The 13,863-nt window shown below is 47.9% G+C and overlaps 1 protein-coding gene across 1 annotated transcript in view; it reads right to left on the reverse strand.

Annotated features, from left to right (window-relative positions):
• Nucleotides 1-13,863, reverse strand: part of LOC137645617 (synaptic plasticity regulator PANTS) — a 62,512-nt gene that overhangs the window by 16,243 nt on the left and 32,406 nt on the right. Inside the window, exon 4 of the mRNA XM_068378422.1 lies at nt 1,765-1,905. Within this exon, the coding sequence (XP_068234523.1) occupies nt 1,765-1,905 (141 nt within the window). The remainder of the gene's footprint in view (nt 1-1,764; nt 1,906-13,863) is intronic.

The raw sequence follows: 13,863 nt of genomic DNA on the forward strand, positions 1-13,863 counted from the left end.
AAAGATTGGATCAAGAACTCTAAATGAACTAAGCCTTCTTATTATCAAATTTCTTTGGGAGAGAGCTGCTCCTCACCTCAAGCCCATCTGCCATGCTCTCTAAAGATTCCTTGTCAAGGCATATGGCGTTTAATACAGAATGGATCTTAAACCAGAAGTCCTTCCACAAGATCATCAATACTATCTAGGATCTACAATGGGAACTGTTTGCTGCAATGTCGGAGAACCACACATTTCTGCTTGATGTAGTTACAAACGTTGATTCTCAGGTAGTTCCAAACTGGAACAGATGGTTGTCAATCTATCTGCTCAGAGTATGATTTTAAAGGGTTTAAAGATCTTATCAGCTTCTGATACCAAAGTTACATCGTCTTCAGCCAACTCAGCTACATCAGAGTAAAGAGTTGGATTGGTTTGACTCGTTAGATTTTTCCTTTAATATATGTAAGAATCAATAGGCATCTACTTGGTTATAGATGACTTGACCCTTTTGGTATATGAGTTAGCCTTGTTTTATGCTCTGGCATAACAGTAGGGCCTCGGATTAAAATGGAGATCCGTTTCTACACTGTTGTAACATTTTTATGCTTATCGGAACATTTCCAAATATAGTATTGTACATAAGCACTGAAGTTATGCACCACAGCTAATACAGTAGCAAATTCATAATAAAGTCCATAAAACACTATATGACATGGAAACATAACTATGACTAAAATAAATATAAACATAAACAGACACAGTAACAAAAAAAATTACTGTAATACTGTTCCTTTATGGGAGTTGTGCTGTATGGGAGAAACATAAAAAGTCAAAACTGTAGGAACCTGAGGACTTAATATAGTTGCTTAAAACCAAACAGCAGCATCACTTAAAAAGTGGTTTTGATGAAAGAGAAACCTATACAGTAGTAAGTTTCACAAGTTTCAACTTGCAATGTTTTGTGGTTCCCAAGGCCTCTCGTCTCCGTAGACTCGAGAAGGGGATTAGGACATAAGACAATATCCAGAATAGGAAATATGGTTGCTGGGTGAGAAAAAACACATAGGTAAGCACTGTCTTCAGAATTAGTAATAATTATCAGTAGGTGACGTGTTGTCAACTATAAGACAAATTCATCATTGGAAATGGTGAAAGGTTTAACAGAGCATGAACCTATGGCTCTCCCTTATACAAGCAAATTTTAGTCACTAAGCCAGTCAAACCACCATAACATGACTTGCATATGCAAAATAACAACTCTTTAAAACAACATTTATTATTTCAATACAAAGCTAATATTCATATGTTGTATGCTTCAAGGATAAGCTTAGTGAGTGAAATTAAAATCAGACGACAGTAAAGTATATTCTGGATCTAATTAGCCTGCTTTGAGTGATAATCTGGTCAATTTTATGGGTCCTACAATTGACGGGTCCTTTTCAGGTCATTCTCCTTAGGGGGAAAGAAAACACCTACATTACACTACCTCTTAAAGCTCGGCATGGGGAAGATGCGGGAATGCTAATAAATGTGGCAAGTATTAAAATAATCTTACTATAGAAATTATATTTATTTCCTGAGTCTGTCCAAAGTTCATTGTGGATTCGAGGTGGTGCACCTCTGCATACGGTGGTTAAATTCAGAATAAACTAATTTTCTCAAACTTAACTCTTGAAGCATATAGCATAAGAATATTGGGGAAATGGACATTGTCCCTTTATGAGTATTCTTATGCTCTCATCAATTTTTCTCAAAAAATTTCAACTGAAATTTATTACTTACATCTTGATCAGCAGCATACTCTTTGGGTATTGGTTTATTCCAGTCCTCTGGCGGGGATTCTCGGGGCTCCCAAACATCGTTTTGATAATGACCTTCTAATCTCTTTTTCCGACGTAATCTCTCACTGGTAATCACATTATCCTATTACAAAGAAAAAGCAATGGTAAATAACTTTTTACAAGAGTCTTTCATTTGCAACTTGATATACTTAAATAACCTTGAAACTTAAAAATTATTTCCTTGTGTTTGTTCAAACAGCAGTACAAGTACAGTACACAGTTCCAGATAAATAAGCAGGCCGTTACATGTCTTGACAAATTTAGAAAAATATCTGCGACTGTTCTAATAGTACAGTAGAAAAAAAATGAGGCTCCCAAAAAGAAACAAGTTGATATTCACAGCCAAATCAAAACTTTGCATGGCTAATAGTACTGTGAAGGTAGACAAATAATAAATCCAATGAATTTGTATAACATATGAATACAAATTCGTAGGTAATTTGTATTTTTCCTAACTATACAAACCTTCGCTATTTAATATGGGTTATTACTTTCGACGTAGCTGAAATGACGAGCTATTAGAATTTTAACGAGGGTTCAATACCCCACCGCTGGTAAGTGGAGGGTAGCTTGCTAACCCCCCCCCCCTCCTCCTCCTCACACACACCTATGCTTGAGCTCACTTTGCTTAGAGGTAGGACTTCAAGGGGGATACGGCTGGCGGGCAAGCTTGATTAAATAGCTAAGGTTTATAGTGGAACCTCTACATCCGAACGTATCTACATCCGAATTTTCCAACATCCGAAGTAAAATTCGAGCAAATTTTTGACTCTACACCCGAATTTTATTTCGACACACGAAGTAAGCAATTTTCGTCGTACCGGTTGTATCCGAATTTTTTGACACGCGAAGTACAATTCGAACACGTTCCTACTCTACACCCGAATTTTTTTTTCGACACCCGAAGTAAACAATACTCGTATGCGTAGTCGGTGCTCATAGCGCCTGATGTGTTTTTTATTTCCGCCAATAGAAGGCAGCACTTCAACCTCGGAGGGACCCTCAATTAGCGTGGCTTGGGTCAGTCCTCTGTTCTCGTTGGTTTTCTGTGGTTGTGCCCTGTGCGTTCTGCTATTAATTGTGTTTTAATCGTGATTTTTTACGTTCATCCTTTTACGGTATTTTACGAAAATCATGGGTCCTAAAAGGCTTAGTTTTGCAAGTGGTAGTGGTACTGTAGTGGTGAGAAAAGGAATAAGGGAATGCTTTCTTTAGAAGTAAAGCAAGGAATTATTGAAAAGCATGAGGGTGGCGTCCGTATGAGTGAACTTGCAATAAGTTCCGGCCAAATAAAAGAGGTGTTAGGAAAATATCAAGATGTGGTCGACTTCATCGACAAATACCATCCAAAGAAATTGCAGGTTTGTCGTGTAGTTGCGCAGTTTGATGATGTTTCCCTAACTTATTTTCGAAACATTCTGAAAAGCTGTACCAAGCAACTTTCTATCGATAGCTTCTTTAAAAAAACTACGAAGCGAACTCGTGATGAAGAGGAAGGAAGTGGTTCAAAGAAAACAGCAAAGAGTGAAGGGAAAAAAATTCAATCAATTTTAAGTGTAGAGAGTGAAAGTGATTAAAATTAATCATCAAAAAGAAAAAAAGAAAATGTAAAAAAAAAAATATAAATTATAAAAAAAAAAAAAATAAGCTAAGTTATGTTAAAGTTCACTTAGTGTAAGTTAGAATAAGTTACGGTAGTGTACGTTTATCGTAGTTAACCTCTCTACCTCCTCGCCGCCCGTCCGTCTCCTCTCTGCGTAGCAAGACTAACAACACCTGCGCTGGAGTTTCTAAGGTAAAGTGACGCTAAAAACCCGTTTCTTATTTATCATTTTTTGCTAATTCTTCTTATTTACATGTCTATTCTTCTTATTTACATGTCTATTATCTAATTTAGTGTTCATTATTCTCATGGGAAAATTATGTGTAGTAGTTTATTAAGAAGTTATCATAGGTTTTTGGGCTCAACCACGGATTAATCCTATTTCAATGTATTCTTATGGGAAAATTCGTTTCGACATCCGAACATTTTCTACATCCGAAGTTGGTTCTGGAACGGATTAAATTCGTATGTAGAGGTTCCACTGTATAGTTAGGAAAAATACAAATTACCTATGAATTTGTCATTTGTTCCGTAACTGACATACAAACCACGCTATTTAATATGGGTGACTAGCCCGTTAGGAAGGGTGTTAAGTCCCAGCCAGTACTGGCTTTTGGCTTTGCCCGGGGACTCAGTATCCGAGTGTCTCAGCACTCAACAATAAGGAGTCCCTGCACCTCGCTAGAACCTTGCTACGCAAGGGCTGCGACCTACATAAGCTGTGTGTGAAGGTATGAAGTGTGACTCGTCCTAGGAAGTTGACCTGTAGTCCTTTAGATGGAAATTTTAGGCTAGGACTCTCCCAATACCACCTCGTCAGGGTATGGGAACGTGACAGTATTAGCTTAATTCTTGGAACACAAGGAAACATGGTTTACCTGCAGTGGTTCGAGGTCAGAGAAACCAGGATGCTGCTTTCCCCAAGAGAGGGGAGGATGAAGAAAAGAATAAGGGCCAGACATACCGTTTCATTCATGCAACCTTTTCATTCATGCAGACTAAGACCGGGTAACAATGCCCACAACCATCTGCTACTTGTCCATTAAGGAGCCTAAGGTTTTAAACCAGCCGTTGTGCAGCCACCACAGGGCCGATAGAAAACGTATCGAGCCTCTTGTGGGTCACGTCTTGCAGGTAGTGGGCTGTGAAGGTCGTCTGACGCTTCCACACCCCAGCTTGTAGCACCTGCGTCACTGAAAAGTTTTTCTTGAAGGCCAGGGACGTAGCTACGCCCCTGACATCATGTGCTCTTGGGCGACATGACGGAGGAGGGTCTGGATTCAGGGACAGATGGATCACCCTATGAATCTATGCCGAGATGGTATTCTTGGTAACCCTCTTCTTTGTTCTCCCAGTGCTCACAAACAATGCCTGCACTTGGGGACGAACTGCAGCCGTTCTTTTGAGATATAGCCTCAGACTCCTAACTGGACACAGTAGGAGATGGTCTGAGTCATCTGTTACAGAAAGAAGACTCGAAATATGGAAGGAGTCGAACCAAGGGTTCGGCACTTCCGGATTCCGAGTCTTAGCAATAAACTCGGGGACGAATCTGAACCTTACCTCCCCCCATCCCCTTGAATGGGCGATGTTATAAGAGAGACCATGAAGTTCACTGACTCGCTTGGCCGAGGCCAAAGCTAGTAGGAACACCGTCTTCCAAGTTAGGTGGCGATCTGAAGCCTGGCATAATGGTTCGTAGGGAGGTCTCTTCAGGGAAAGTTCCAGCGAGGAAGAAATGTCCACTCCTTTGAGAATGAAGGCTAGACTTAAGGCTGAGCGACAGCCTTTCACCGCCGAGACTGAAAGGCACATTTCTTCCCGCAAATACACGAAGAACTCCGCTATTGCTGGAATAGTGGCATCGAGTGGAGAGATACCCCTTCCACGACACCAACCACAGAAGACTCCCCACTTTGCCTGGTAGACTCCTGCGGATGACCTTCGCAGGTGTCCAGACATCCTGACCGCAACTTGTTGCGAAAATCCTCTCTCAGCGAGGAGATGCTGCATAGTCCCCAGGAGTGAAGTTGTAGAGAAGCTACGGCTTTGTGGAAGATGTTGCCGTGTGGTTGTTTGAGTAGCTCGCGTCGTTGAGGGAGTTCTCTCGGAAGTTCCGTTAGGAGTTGCAGAAGGTCTGGAAACCATTCTGCGTGATGCCATAGCGGAGCTATAAGGGTCATCGAAAGATTGACCGATATTCTGGTCTTGTTGATCACCCTCCGCATAAGACAGAACGGGGGAAAGGCGTATACGTCAATGTTGTCCCACCGTAGTTGGAAGGCATCTTGCCAGAGCGCCTTGGGATCCGGGACTGGGGAGCAGTACAGCGGAAGCTTGAAGTTCAGCTCTGTAGCGAACATATCCACAGTCGGGGAACCCCACAAAGTCAGGACTTAGTTAGTTACTAGATTATCCAAAGACCACTCGGTACTCACTATCTGAGACGTTCTGCTCACACTGTCGGCGAGCACATTCCTCTTGCCTGGAATGAAGCGAGCCGATAGTAGAATCGAGTGAGCTTCGGTCCTTCTCAGTATCTCTACTGCGAGATGGGATAGCTGCTTTGAAAAGGTACCTCCTTGCTTGTTGATGTAAGCCACTACTGTGGTGTTGTCGCTCATCACCACCACAGAGTGACCCGCAAGGTATTCTTGGAACTGTTGAAGGGCCAGGAATACGGCCTTCATTTCTAGCAGATTTATATGGAGGCACTTTTCTGATTCTGACCACAGGCCTGAGGTCCTGTGTTGCAGAACGTGGGCCCCCCCCTTTCTTTGAGGCATCCGAAAACAGCATCAAATCCGAGGGGAGGACGAGAAGATCCACTCCTCTTCGTAGGTTCTTGTCTGTCACCCACAACTGAAGGTCCGTCCGTTCCGCAGGACCCATAGGGATCATGACGTCCCGGGAATCGTAACCTTGATTCCACCGAGACTTGAGTTGCCATTGGAGGGATCTCATCCTGAGGCGACCGTTGAGAACTAGACGAGCCAAGGATGAGAGGTGACCGAGGAGACGTAACCATGATTGGGCTGGAAGTTCTTCTCGATTGAGGAAAGGACTTGTGACCCTCCTCAGCCTTGCTATCCTGTCGTCTGATGGGAAGGCTTTGTGGAGATTGGTGTCTATGATCATGCCTAGATATACCAGTCTTTGAGTGGGAAGCAGAGAGGACTTCTCGAGCTTTACCATGATCCCCAGATCTTGGCAAAGTCCCAGAAGTTTGTCTCGGTGTCGAAGAAGGGCTGACTCCGAGTCTGCTAGGATCAGCCAGTCGTCCAGATAACAGAGGAGACGGATGCCGATCCTGTGTGCCCACGACGATATTAGGGTGAACACTCTGGTGAAAACATGTGGTGCTGTGGAGAGATCGAAACACAGCACCTTGAACTGGTACACCTTGTTGTCTAGGCTGAATCTTAAGCACTTCCTTGAAGATGGATGGACTGGGATCTGAAAGTACGCGTCCTTCAGGTCCAGTATACACATGAAGTCTTGCAGTCTCACTGCAAGTCTGACCGTGTCTGAGCTGAGAGGTCGATGACTGCGTCTCCAGCCACCAGACGCCTTCTTCACAAGAAAGAGTTGACTGAAGAAGCTTGGGGACCCATCGAGGACCTCTTGGAGAGCGCCCTTCTTCAACATGGTCTGGACTTCTGCCCGAAGGGCCTGCCCCCTTGCCGATCCCATGGCAAGGGAGCTCAACAACACTGAATCCGCTGTCAGGGGAGGTAGAGATGTTGTGAACAGGACGCGATATCCTTGACTGATTACGGAAATCGTTCGGGAATTGGCCCAGAGTTGCTGCCACCTGTTCGTGCAACTTTGTAGGCATCCCCCCACTGGTGGACATGCAGGGCGACTGCCAATCCTAGCGTTTGCGGCCTCAGCCGCTCCCTCTAGGATTATTTCCTCCCATGGAGGACTTTTTGCCTTCTTGTCTTTGACATGAAAGGGCTTAGACACCATCGTCTTCGCTGCAGCTGCTGGTTTTGTGGTCTTGGTAGGACGTGGTTGCTGGGGTGCTGGAAGTTTATAGGGCTTCGATGTTAGAGCCCTATGTAGGAGAGAGTCCTGGTTGGACTTCCTCCACCTCTCAGCTGCCTGCTCCACGTCCTTAGGCTCGAACAAGTTCTTCCCCCATAAGGGAAGAATGTCTGAGCCTGCTGATCTCGGTGTTGTGGACCTTTTGATGGAATCTCTCAGACACCGCATCTCGACATTTCAAGATGGTATTAGCCCACAAGTTCGAGACTTGGTGGGCTAGAAACTCAATCGTACTAGTGCCCGAGAGTAAAAAGGTCTCTATGGCCTTCCTGGTACTTTCTTTGGACAAGTCCTCTGAACATAACAGGATGCCCAGGGACCCTAGCCAGATGTCCAGCCACGAAGTTTCCTGCATGGCACACTTCGCTACCTTCTCCTGGCTAAGGATCTCCGTTGCCGAGAACGAGACCTGCCGGTTGGAGTGTCTCTCTAGACTCTAGAGTCTAGAGGGACTCCCCTGGTAAGCTCTTCCAAAGAGAGGTGTTGGGGAAGAGCTAAACAAGTCTCCTCAACGATGTCAAGTACCTCCTCTGTTGAACACGAGGAGGTGGGAGGAGTTTGTTGCCGGAGCTGGAGGAGGCAAGCTCGGAGAGCTGGGCTTCGACCTTGTCTTTGGCACTCTTAACCCCTTGAGACCAGGGCAAAGCTGCACTGGCCTTTGAGGGTTTTTGAGTCCCAAAGACTCGGTCCAAGACCGTGTCTTTGCCCTCACGAGGGGGAATCTCTAGATCCGCAAACCCATTGAGATTCCTCATAAGGGTCAGAACCTGCCAGAACACATACTCTGATTCCTTCAGCTCCCCTCCTGAAGGGCTAGCAGCGAAGTCTCCTGTCCCCAAAGGCTCTTCTTGGGGGGACTCGTGGACGTTCTCTGAGTGCTTGGCTGGCTCCGGTCTAAGCCTTGAAGATAACTTCGGCAAAGTCTTGGAGTCCTTCGACTCCCTCCTGGGAGGGATGCAGGACTCCAACAACGATGGTGGGAGGCTCTTCTCCACCCCTACCCGAGAAGACTTTCCAGTGCGAGGTGGGGTTTCCCTCATTGGTGCAATAAGGGAACGCCTCACCTCGCGTGACTCCCCTAAAGACTGAAAATCTTCGTCCGAAGGGGAGGGAGTGAAAGTCTGGGGGGGTGAGGAGGCCTTCCTCAAGGACTTACGAGGAGTCGGCTTCGGCCTTGGAGAAGTTACCACGTTTGACACCCCTCTCTTCCTCTTCAGGGGAGTAGAAGCTGCCAATGATTTGTCGCCCAGCTCAGAGAGAACAGGCTTAAAGCCCTGCATGACCGCTCTGACCAGGGACCCAAACCAAGGCTGCTGACTGACGGCTGCACTGTCAGAAACTTCCTCTGGAGGGAAGGGGATCGACCGATCCCTAGGAGGAGTTACCAAAGGGGGGTTCGCCTGAAAAGATGAAGGAGAAGAAAAGTCCCTGGACCTATCCGGAATCTTCCCCCCTGCCGGCGAGCGCGCTGTTTTGCGCTTGCGGGGGGGGGGGGGGGGGGGGGGACTTGGCCGCACGTTCTCCTGCAGCCTCGCGCATGGGGGGTCGAGGATCGCGCTGGCGCCGATGGGAAATGTCCTGGGTCGCGCGCAGGAGACACGTCTCTTGCGCGCAGGCGCACATGAGAGCGCACAACCGGCTGTGGTGATGGGCGTGGGCGCGCAGGGCGTGTGCGTAACCTTGTGGGCGCGCGTCAGAGACTGCGCGCAAGGGCGCGCTGGCGAGGGTTGGCGAGCAGGCGGGGACCGATGGCGCGTTGGCGAGCAGGGGAAGAAGTTAACTTCCCCACTGCGCCCAGATCAGAAGATCGTAGGCGTGCAGGAGATCGTTGGTGCACAGGCGAGCACTAGTGCGCTTTAACAGGAGCTTCTTCTGCCGATGAGCGCTTGCGCGCAGGTGAGCGTTGACGCACAGGAGAGACCTGGCGCGGAAGGGATGTATGCACTAACTTACGCATACGCCCTTGATGCCCCGAAGGGACCGTTGCCCGTTTTACAACGGGATGCGTTGGCGCCCACAGCGCGTCAGCAGCCAGGAACAGCGACGGCAGGTTAGCAGGTCTGACGGGTGGAAGGTCGGCGTGCCCTTTGTAAGGACGACCTTCCACCGAAGGAGATCGCGAATGATCTGCAGAGAAGTCCACGGTTGTAGGTGGGAGAGTCGGAGAACGACGGCGAGGTTCCTCTGCGGCGGACTGCGGTGACAATGAACCGAAGAGGCGCCTCCTAACACCCTTGTGAGGTGAAGGAAGGCCTCTACGGCGAAGAGGAAGGCGGGCTTTACGTGGAGTCAGCGGGCTGACCATCAGCAGTCCTCTGAAGAGGAGTCTCTGTGAGTGAACTCCCCTGAGGGGGAGATTCACCGGCTGGAGAGACCGTTGGACTTAGTTCGTCCCTCGAAGGATGTGCAGAGTGAGGAACTAAGCCTTCAGCTACAGCAGTATCATCACGAGCAGAGGTTTGAGATAAATCATCGGAATCCTCTGCCACGACAACGTCGACGATAGACAGAGGATCAACCTCTGCTAAAGTCGGCGATTGTTTGACAGCGGCCCCCAACCTGATCATGTCAAACAAGGCTTCCTTGGAGGGCGAACCCTCAAGCCCCAAGGAAGCCCAAAGCTGAAAAAATCATTATTAGTTACAGGAATATTTAAATCCTCCCCCTGGGGAGGAGGAGGAGCTGCCTCGCTATGGGAGGCAACTCCCTCTCCCAAACCCCGAGATTGTGCAACAGAACTATGGCCTACGCTACCACTCGACAGTTTCTCGGAAGAAACCGATTGAGTGGGAGCTTCGGAGGAGGTTTGGGCCACGGAAGAAGAGCCCTTGGGATTTTCTCCTTTCAAAGAAACCTTCGAAGGAGAAATATCCCACCTGGACTTCTTCCGGTGCCAAGAAAACCTCCCCCACTGGGAGCTAGACCACTCCCTACACTCACCACACACTTTATTTCTATCACACCGCTAGCCCCTACAATAAGGACATAGAGTGTGAGTGTCCGTATCGACTGCCGACATATACGTGCCACAAAGGCGGTCGGGTAATCCAGGACACTTTCGCATAGCAGAGGCCAACTTCACACACACCTGTCAAAGGAAAAGCAAAAAGCATTAAAAATGGCTGTTAAAGAAGACGAGGGTGAAAGCGGACACGTCCAACTACCACCTGAGCCGAGAGCAAAGCGAGCTCAAGCACAGGTGTGTGTGAGGTGGCAGGTGTGTGTTATGGGGTAGCAAACTACCCTCCCTACCCCCCGCTAACTAGAGGTGGGGTAGTAAACCCTCGTTAAAATTCTAATGGCTCGTCATTTCAGCTACGCCGAAAGTAATAACCCCTATTAAATAGCGTGGTTTGTATGTCAGTTATGGAACAAACAAAGTTTTGAGGAAAAAAGACTTCTAGCAATGTGGGCCCTGGTTCCTCCATTTGTTATTCCTTTCACCAAGTGTGGTACTCTCACATTGCTGTAAATATGACAAATTTCGTAGATAATTTGTATTTTTCCTTACCATACAAACCTTAGCTATTTACATGGGGTATTATTTTGGCGGAGCTGAAATGACGAGCCATTAAATTTTAACAAGGGTTAACTACCCCCTTGCTAGTTAGCAGGGGGGTAGGGAAGGGGTAGCTAGCTACCCCTCCCCACCCCCTCACACACTGTGAATAGCTCAATTCACTTAAAGGTAGGACTTGACTTGGGGGACAGGGCTGGCGGGTAACATTTGCGTAAATAGCTAAGGTTTGTATGGTAAGGAAAAATACAAATTATCTACGAAATTTGTCATTTGTTCCGTAACCGAATACAAACCACGCTATTTACATGGGGTGACTTAACCCTTAGGAAGGGTGGAAAGTCCCCAGCCTACTGGCTTTGGCTTTACCCGTGAACTCCGATTCCGAGTGATTAGTACTCAAGGAACGGGAGTCTCTACCCTCGCACATTTGTCATTATTGACAATTTTGCGGCCTACAAAGATCGTGTGTGAAGGAAAAACGTGACTCGTCCTAGGCAGTTGACCTGGAGATCCCTATGTGGAACTCTAGGTTAGGACGTTCCCAATACCACCTCGTCAGGGTATGGGGGACGCGACAGTATTAAGGTTAATACTAGGAGCACAAGGGAGCATGGTTTACCTGCAGAGGTTGAGGTCAGCTATGCAGAGACCGGGATGCTGCTTTCCCCAAAAGAGGGGAGAATGAAGAAAGAAGTAAGGGCCAGACATACTCTTTCATTCACGCAGACTAATACCGGGTACAATGCCCCCAACCTTCTGCTGCTTGTCCAATAAGGAGCCTGAGGTTTAAACCAGCTGTTGTGCAGCCACCACAGGACCGACATACAAGGTCTCGAGGTTCCTGTGGGTCACGTCCTGCAGGTAGTGGGCTATGAAAGTCGTCTGACATTCCAGAACCCAGCTTACAAGACCTGCGTCACTGAATAGTTCTTCTTGAAGGCCAGGGACGTAGCAAACACCCCCGACGTCGTGGGTCTTAGGGTGACGTGACGGAGGAGAGTCAGGATATACGGCGTTGATGATCACCTTCCGACTCCAAGCCGAAATGGTGTTCTTGGTGACTCTCCTCTTCGTCCTCACTGTGCTCACAAACAGACTGCAGCTGTTCTATTAAGGCGGCTCCTCAGACTTCTGATTGGACAAAACAACAGAAGGTCAGGGTCGCCTGTTACAGAACATAGACTCATCGCCCTGAAGGAGTCGAATTTCGATCCGACACCCCAAGGTTCTGAGTCCTGGCAATGAACTCAGGGACGAACCTGAACATTACCTCCCCCATCTTCCAGAATGGGCGTCGTCGTAGGAGAGACCATGAAGTTCACTAACTCGTTTGGCCGAAGCCAACGCGAGTAGGAACACGGTTTTCCACGTCAGGAGGCGATCGGACGTCTGGCGTAATGGTTCAAACGGGCTCTCTTCAGGGCCCTGAGAACCTGAACCTTGTTCCAAGGAGGAGGGCAGACCTCCGACTGAGGGCAGGTAAGCTCATAGCTACGTATGAGTAGGGAAAAGTTCCGTTAAGAGGAAAAAGTCCAATCCCTTCAGCCTAAAGACTAGGCTTAATGCTGAGCGATAGCCTTTCACCGCCGAGACGGAAAGGCCCGCTATTTCTGGAATAGTGGCATCGAGTGGAGAGATACCCCTTCCATGACACCAACCACAGAGGACTCTTCACTTCGCCTGGTAGACATAGACGGAGGATTTGCGCAGGTGTTGGGACATCCTGCCCGCAACCTGTTGCGAAAAAACCTCTCTCCGTTGAGGAGACGCTGGGTAGTCTACAGGCGTGAAGCCGAAGCGACGCTAAGGCTATGTGATAGATGTTGCTGTGTGGATGTTTGAGTATCTCTTGTCGTGGAGGTAGTTCTCTCGGGTGTTCCGATAGAAGCTGCAGAAGGTCCAGGAACCATTCTGCAAGATACCACAGCGGAGCTATTAGAGTCATGGGAAGGTTGACCGATAGTCTGGTCTTGTTGAGTGAAAACGAGTGAATCTCGGACCATCTCAGAATCTCTACTGCAAGATGGGATAGCTGTCGAAACAAGGTACCTCCCTGCTTGTTGAGGTAAGCCACTACCGTGGTGTTGTCGCTCATTGCCACCACGGAGTGGCTGTCAGGGTCTGTTGGAACCGTTGAAGAGCCAGGGACGCGGCCTTCATTTCTAGCAGGTCGATGTGCAGGTACCTTCTGATTCTGACCAGAGGCCGAGGTTCTCTGGTACAGAACATGTCCCCCCCCCTTGTTTTGACGCGTCTGTTCAGAGTCAAATCTGGGGGAAGACGAGAAGATCCATTCCCTTTCATAGGATCTAGTCGTTCAGCCACCATCGAAGATCCACCAGTTCTGAGGGTCCCATCGGGACTAGAAAGTCTGGGGAATCGGTCCCTTGATTCCACCGCGACTTCAGCCGCCACAGAAGGGATCTCATCCTGAGGCAGTGTCCCGGAACTAGACGTGGCAGGGATGACATAAGGCCTAGAAGACGTAACCACAATTGGGCTGGAAGCTCTTCTCGCCTGAGGAAAGGTTCTGCGACCTTCCTCAACTTTGCTATCTTGTCGTTTGATGGAAAAGCTTTGTGGAGAAAGATATCTAGTATCATGCCTAGATATTCCAGTTTCTTCGTAGGGCGCAGAGAGGACTTCTCGAGATTTACCACGATCCCCCGATCCCGGCAAATTCCCAGAAGCCTGTCTCAGTGTCGGAAAAGAGTCGACTCCGAGTCTGCCAGGGTTAGCCAGTCGTTCAGATAACGAAGGAGACGAATGCCATTCCTGTGAGCCCAAAACGAAATCAGGGTGAACACACTGGTGAACACCTGAGGAGTTGCTGAGAGACCGAAACACAGCCCCTTGAACTGGTAGGT

This window comes from Palaemon carinicauda, chromosome 8 (genome assembly GCF_036898095.1).
Source record: "Palaemon carinicauda isolate YSFRI2023 chromosome 8, ASM3689809v2, whole genome shotgun sequence".
NCBI lineage: Eukaryota > Metazoa > Arthropoda > Malacostraca > Decapoda > Palaemonidae > Palaemon > Palaemon carinicauda.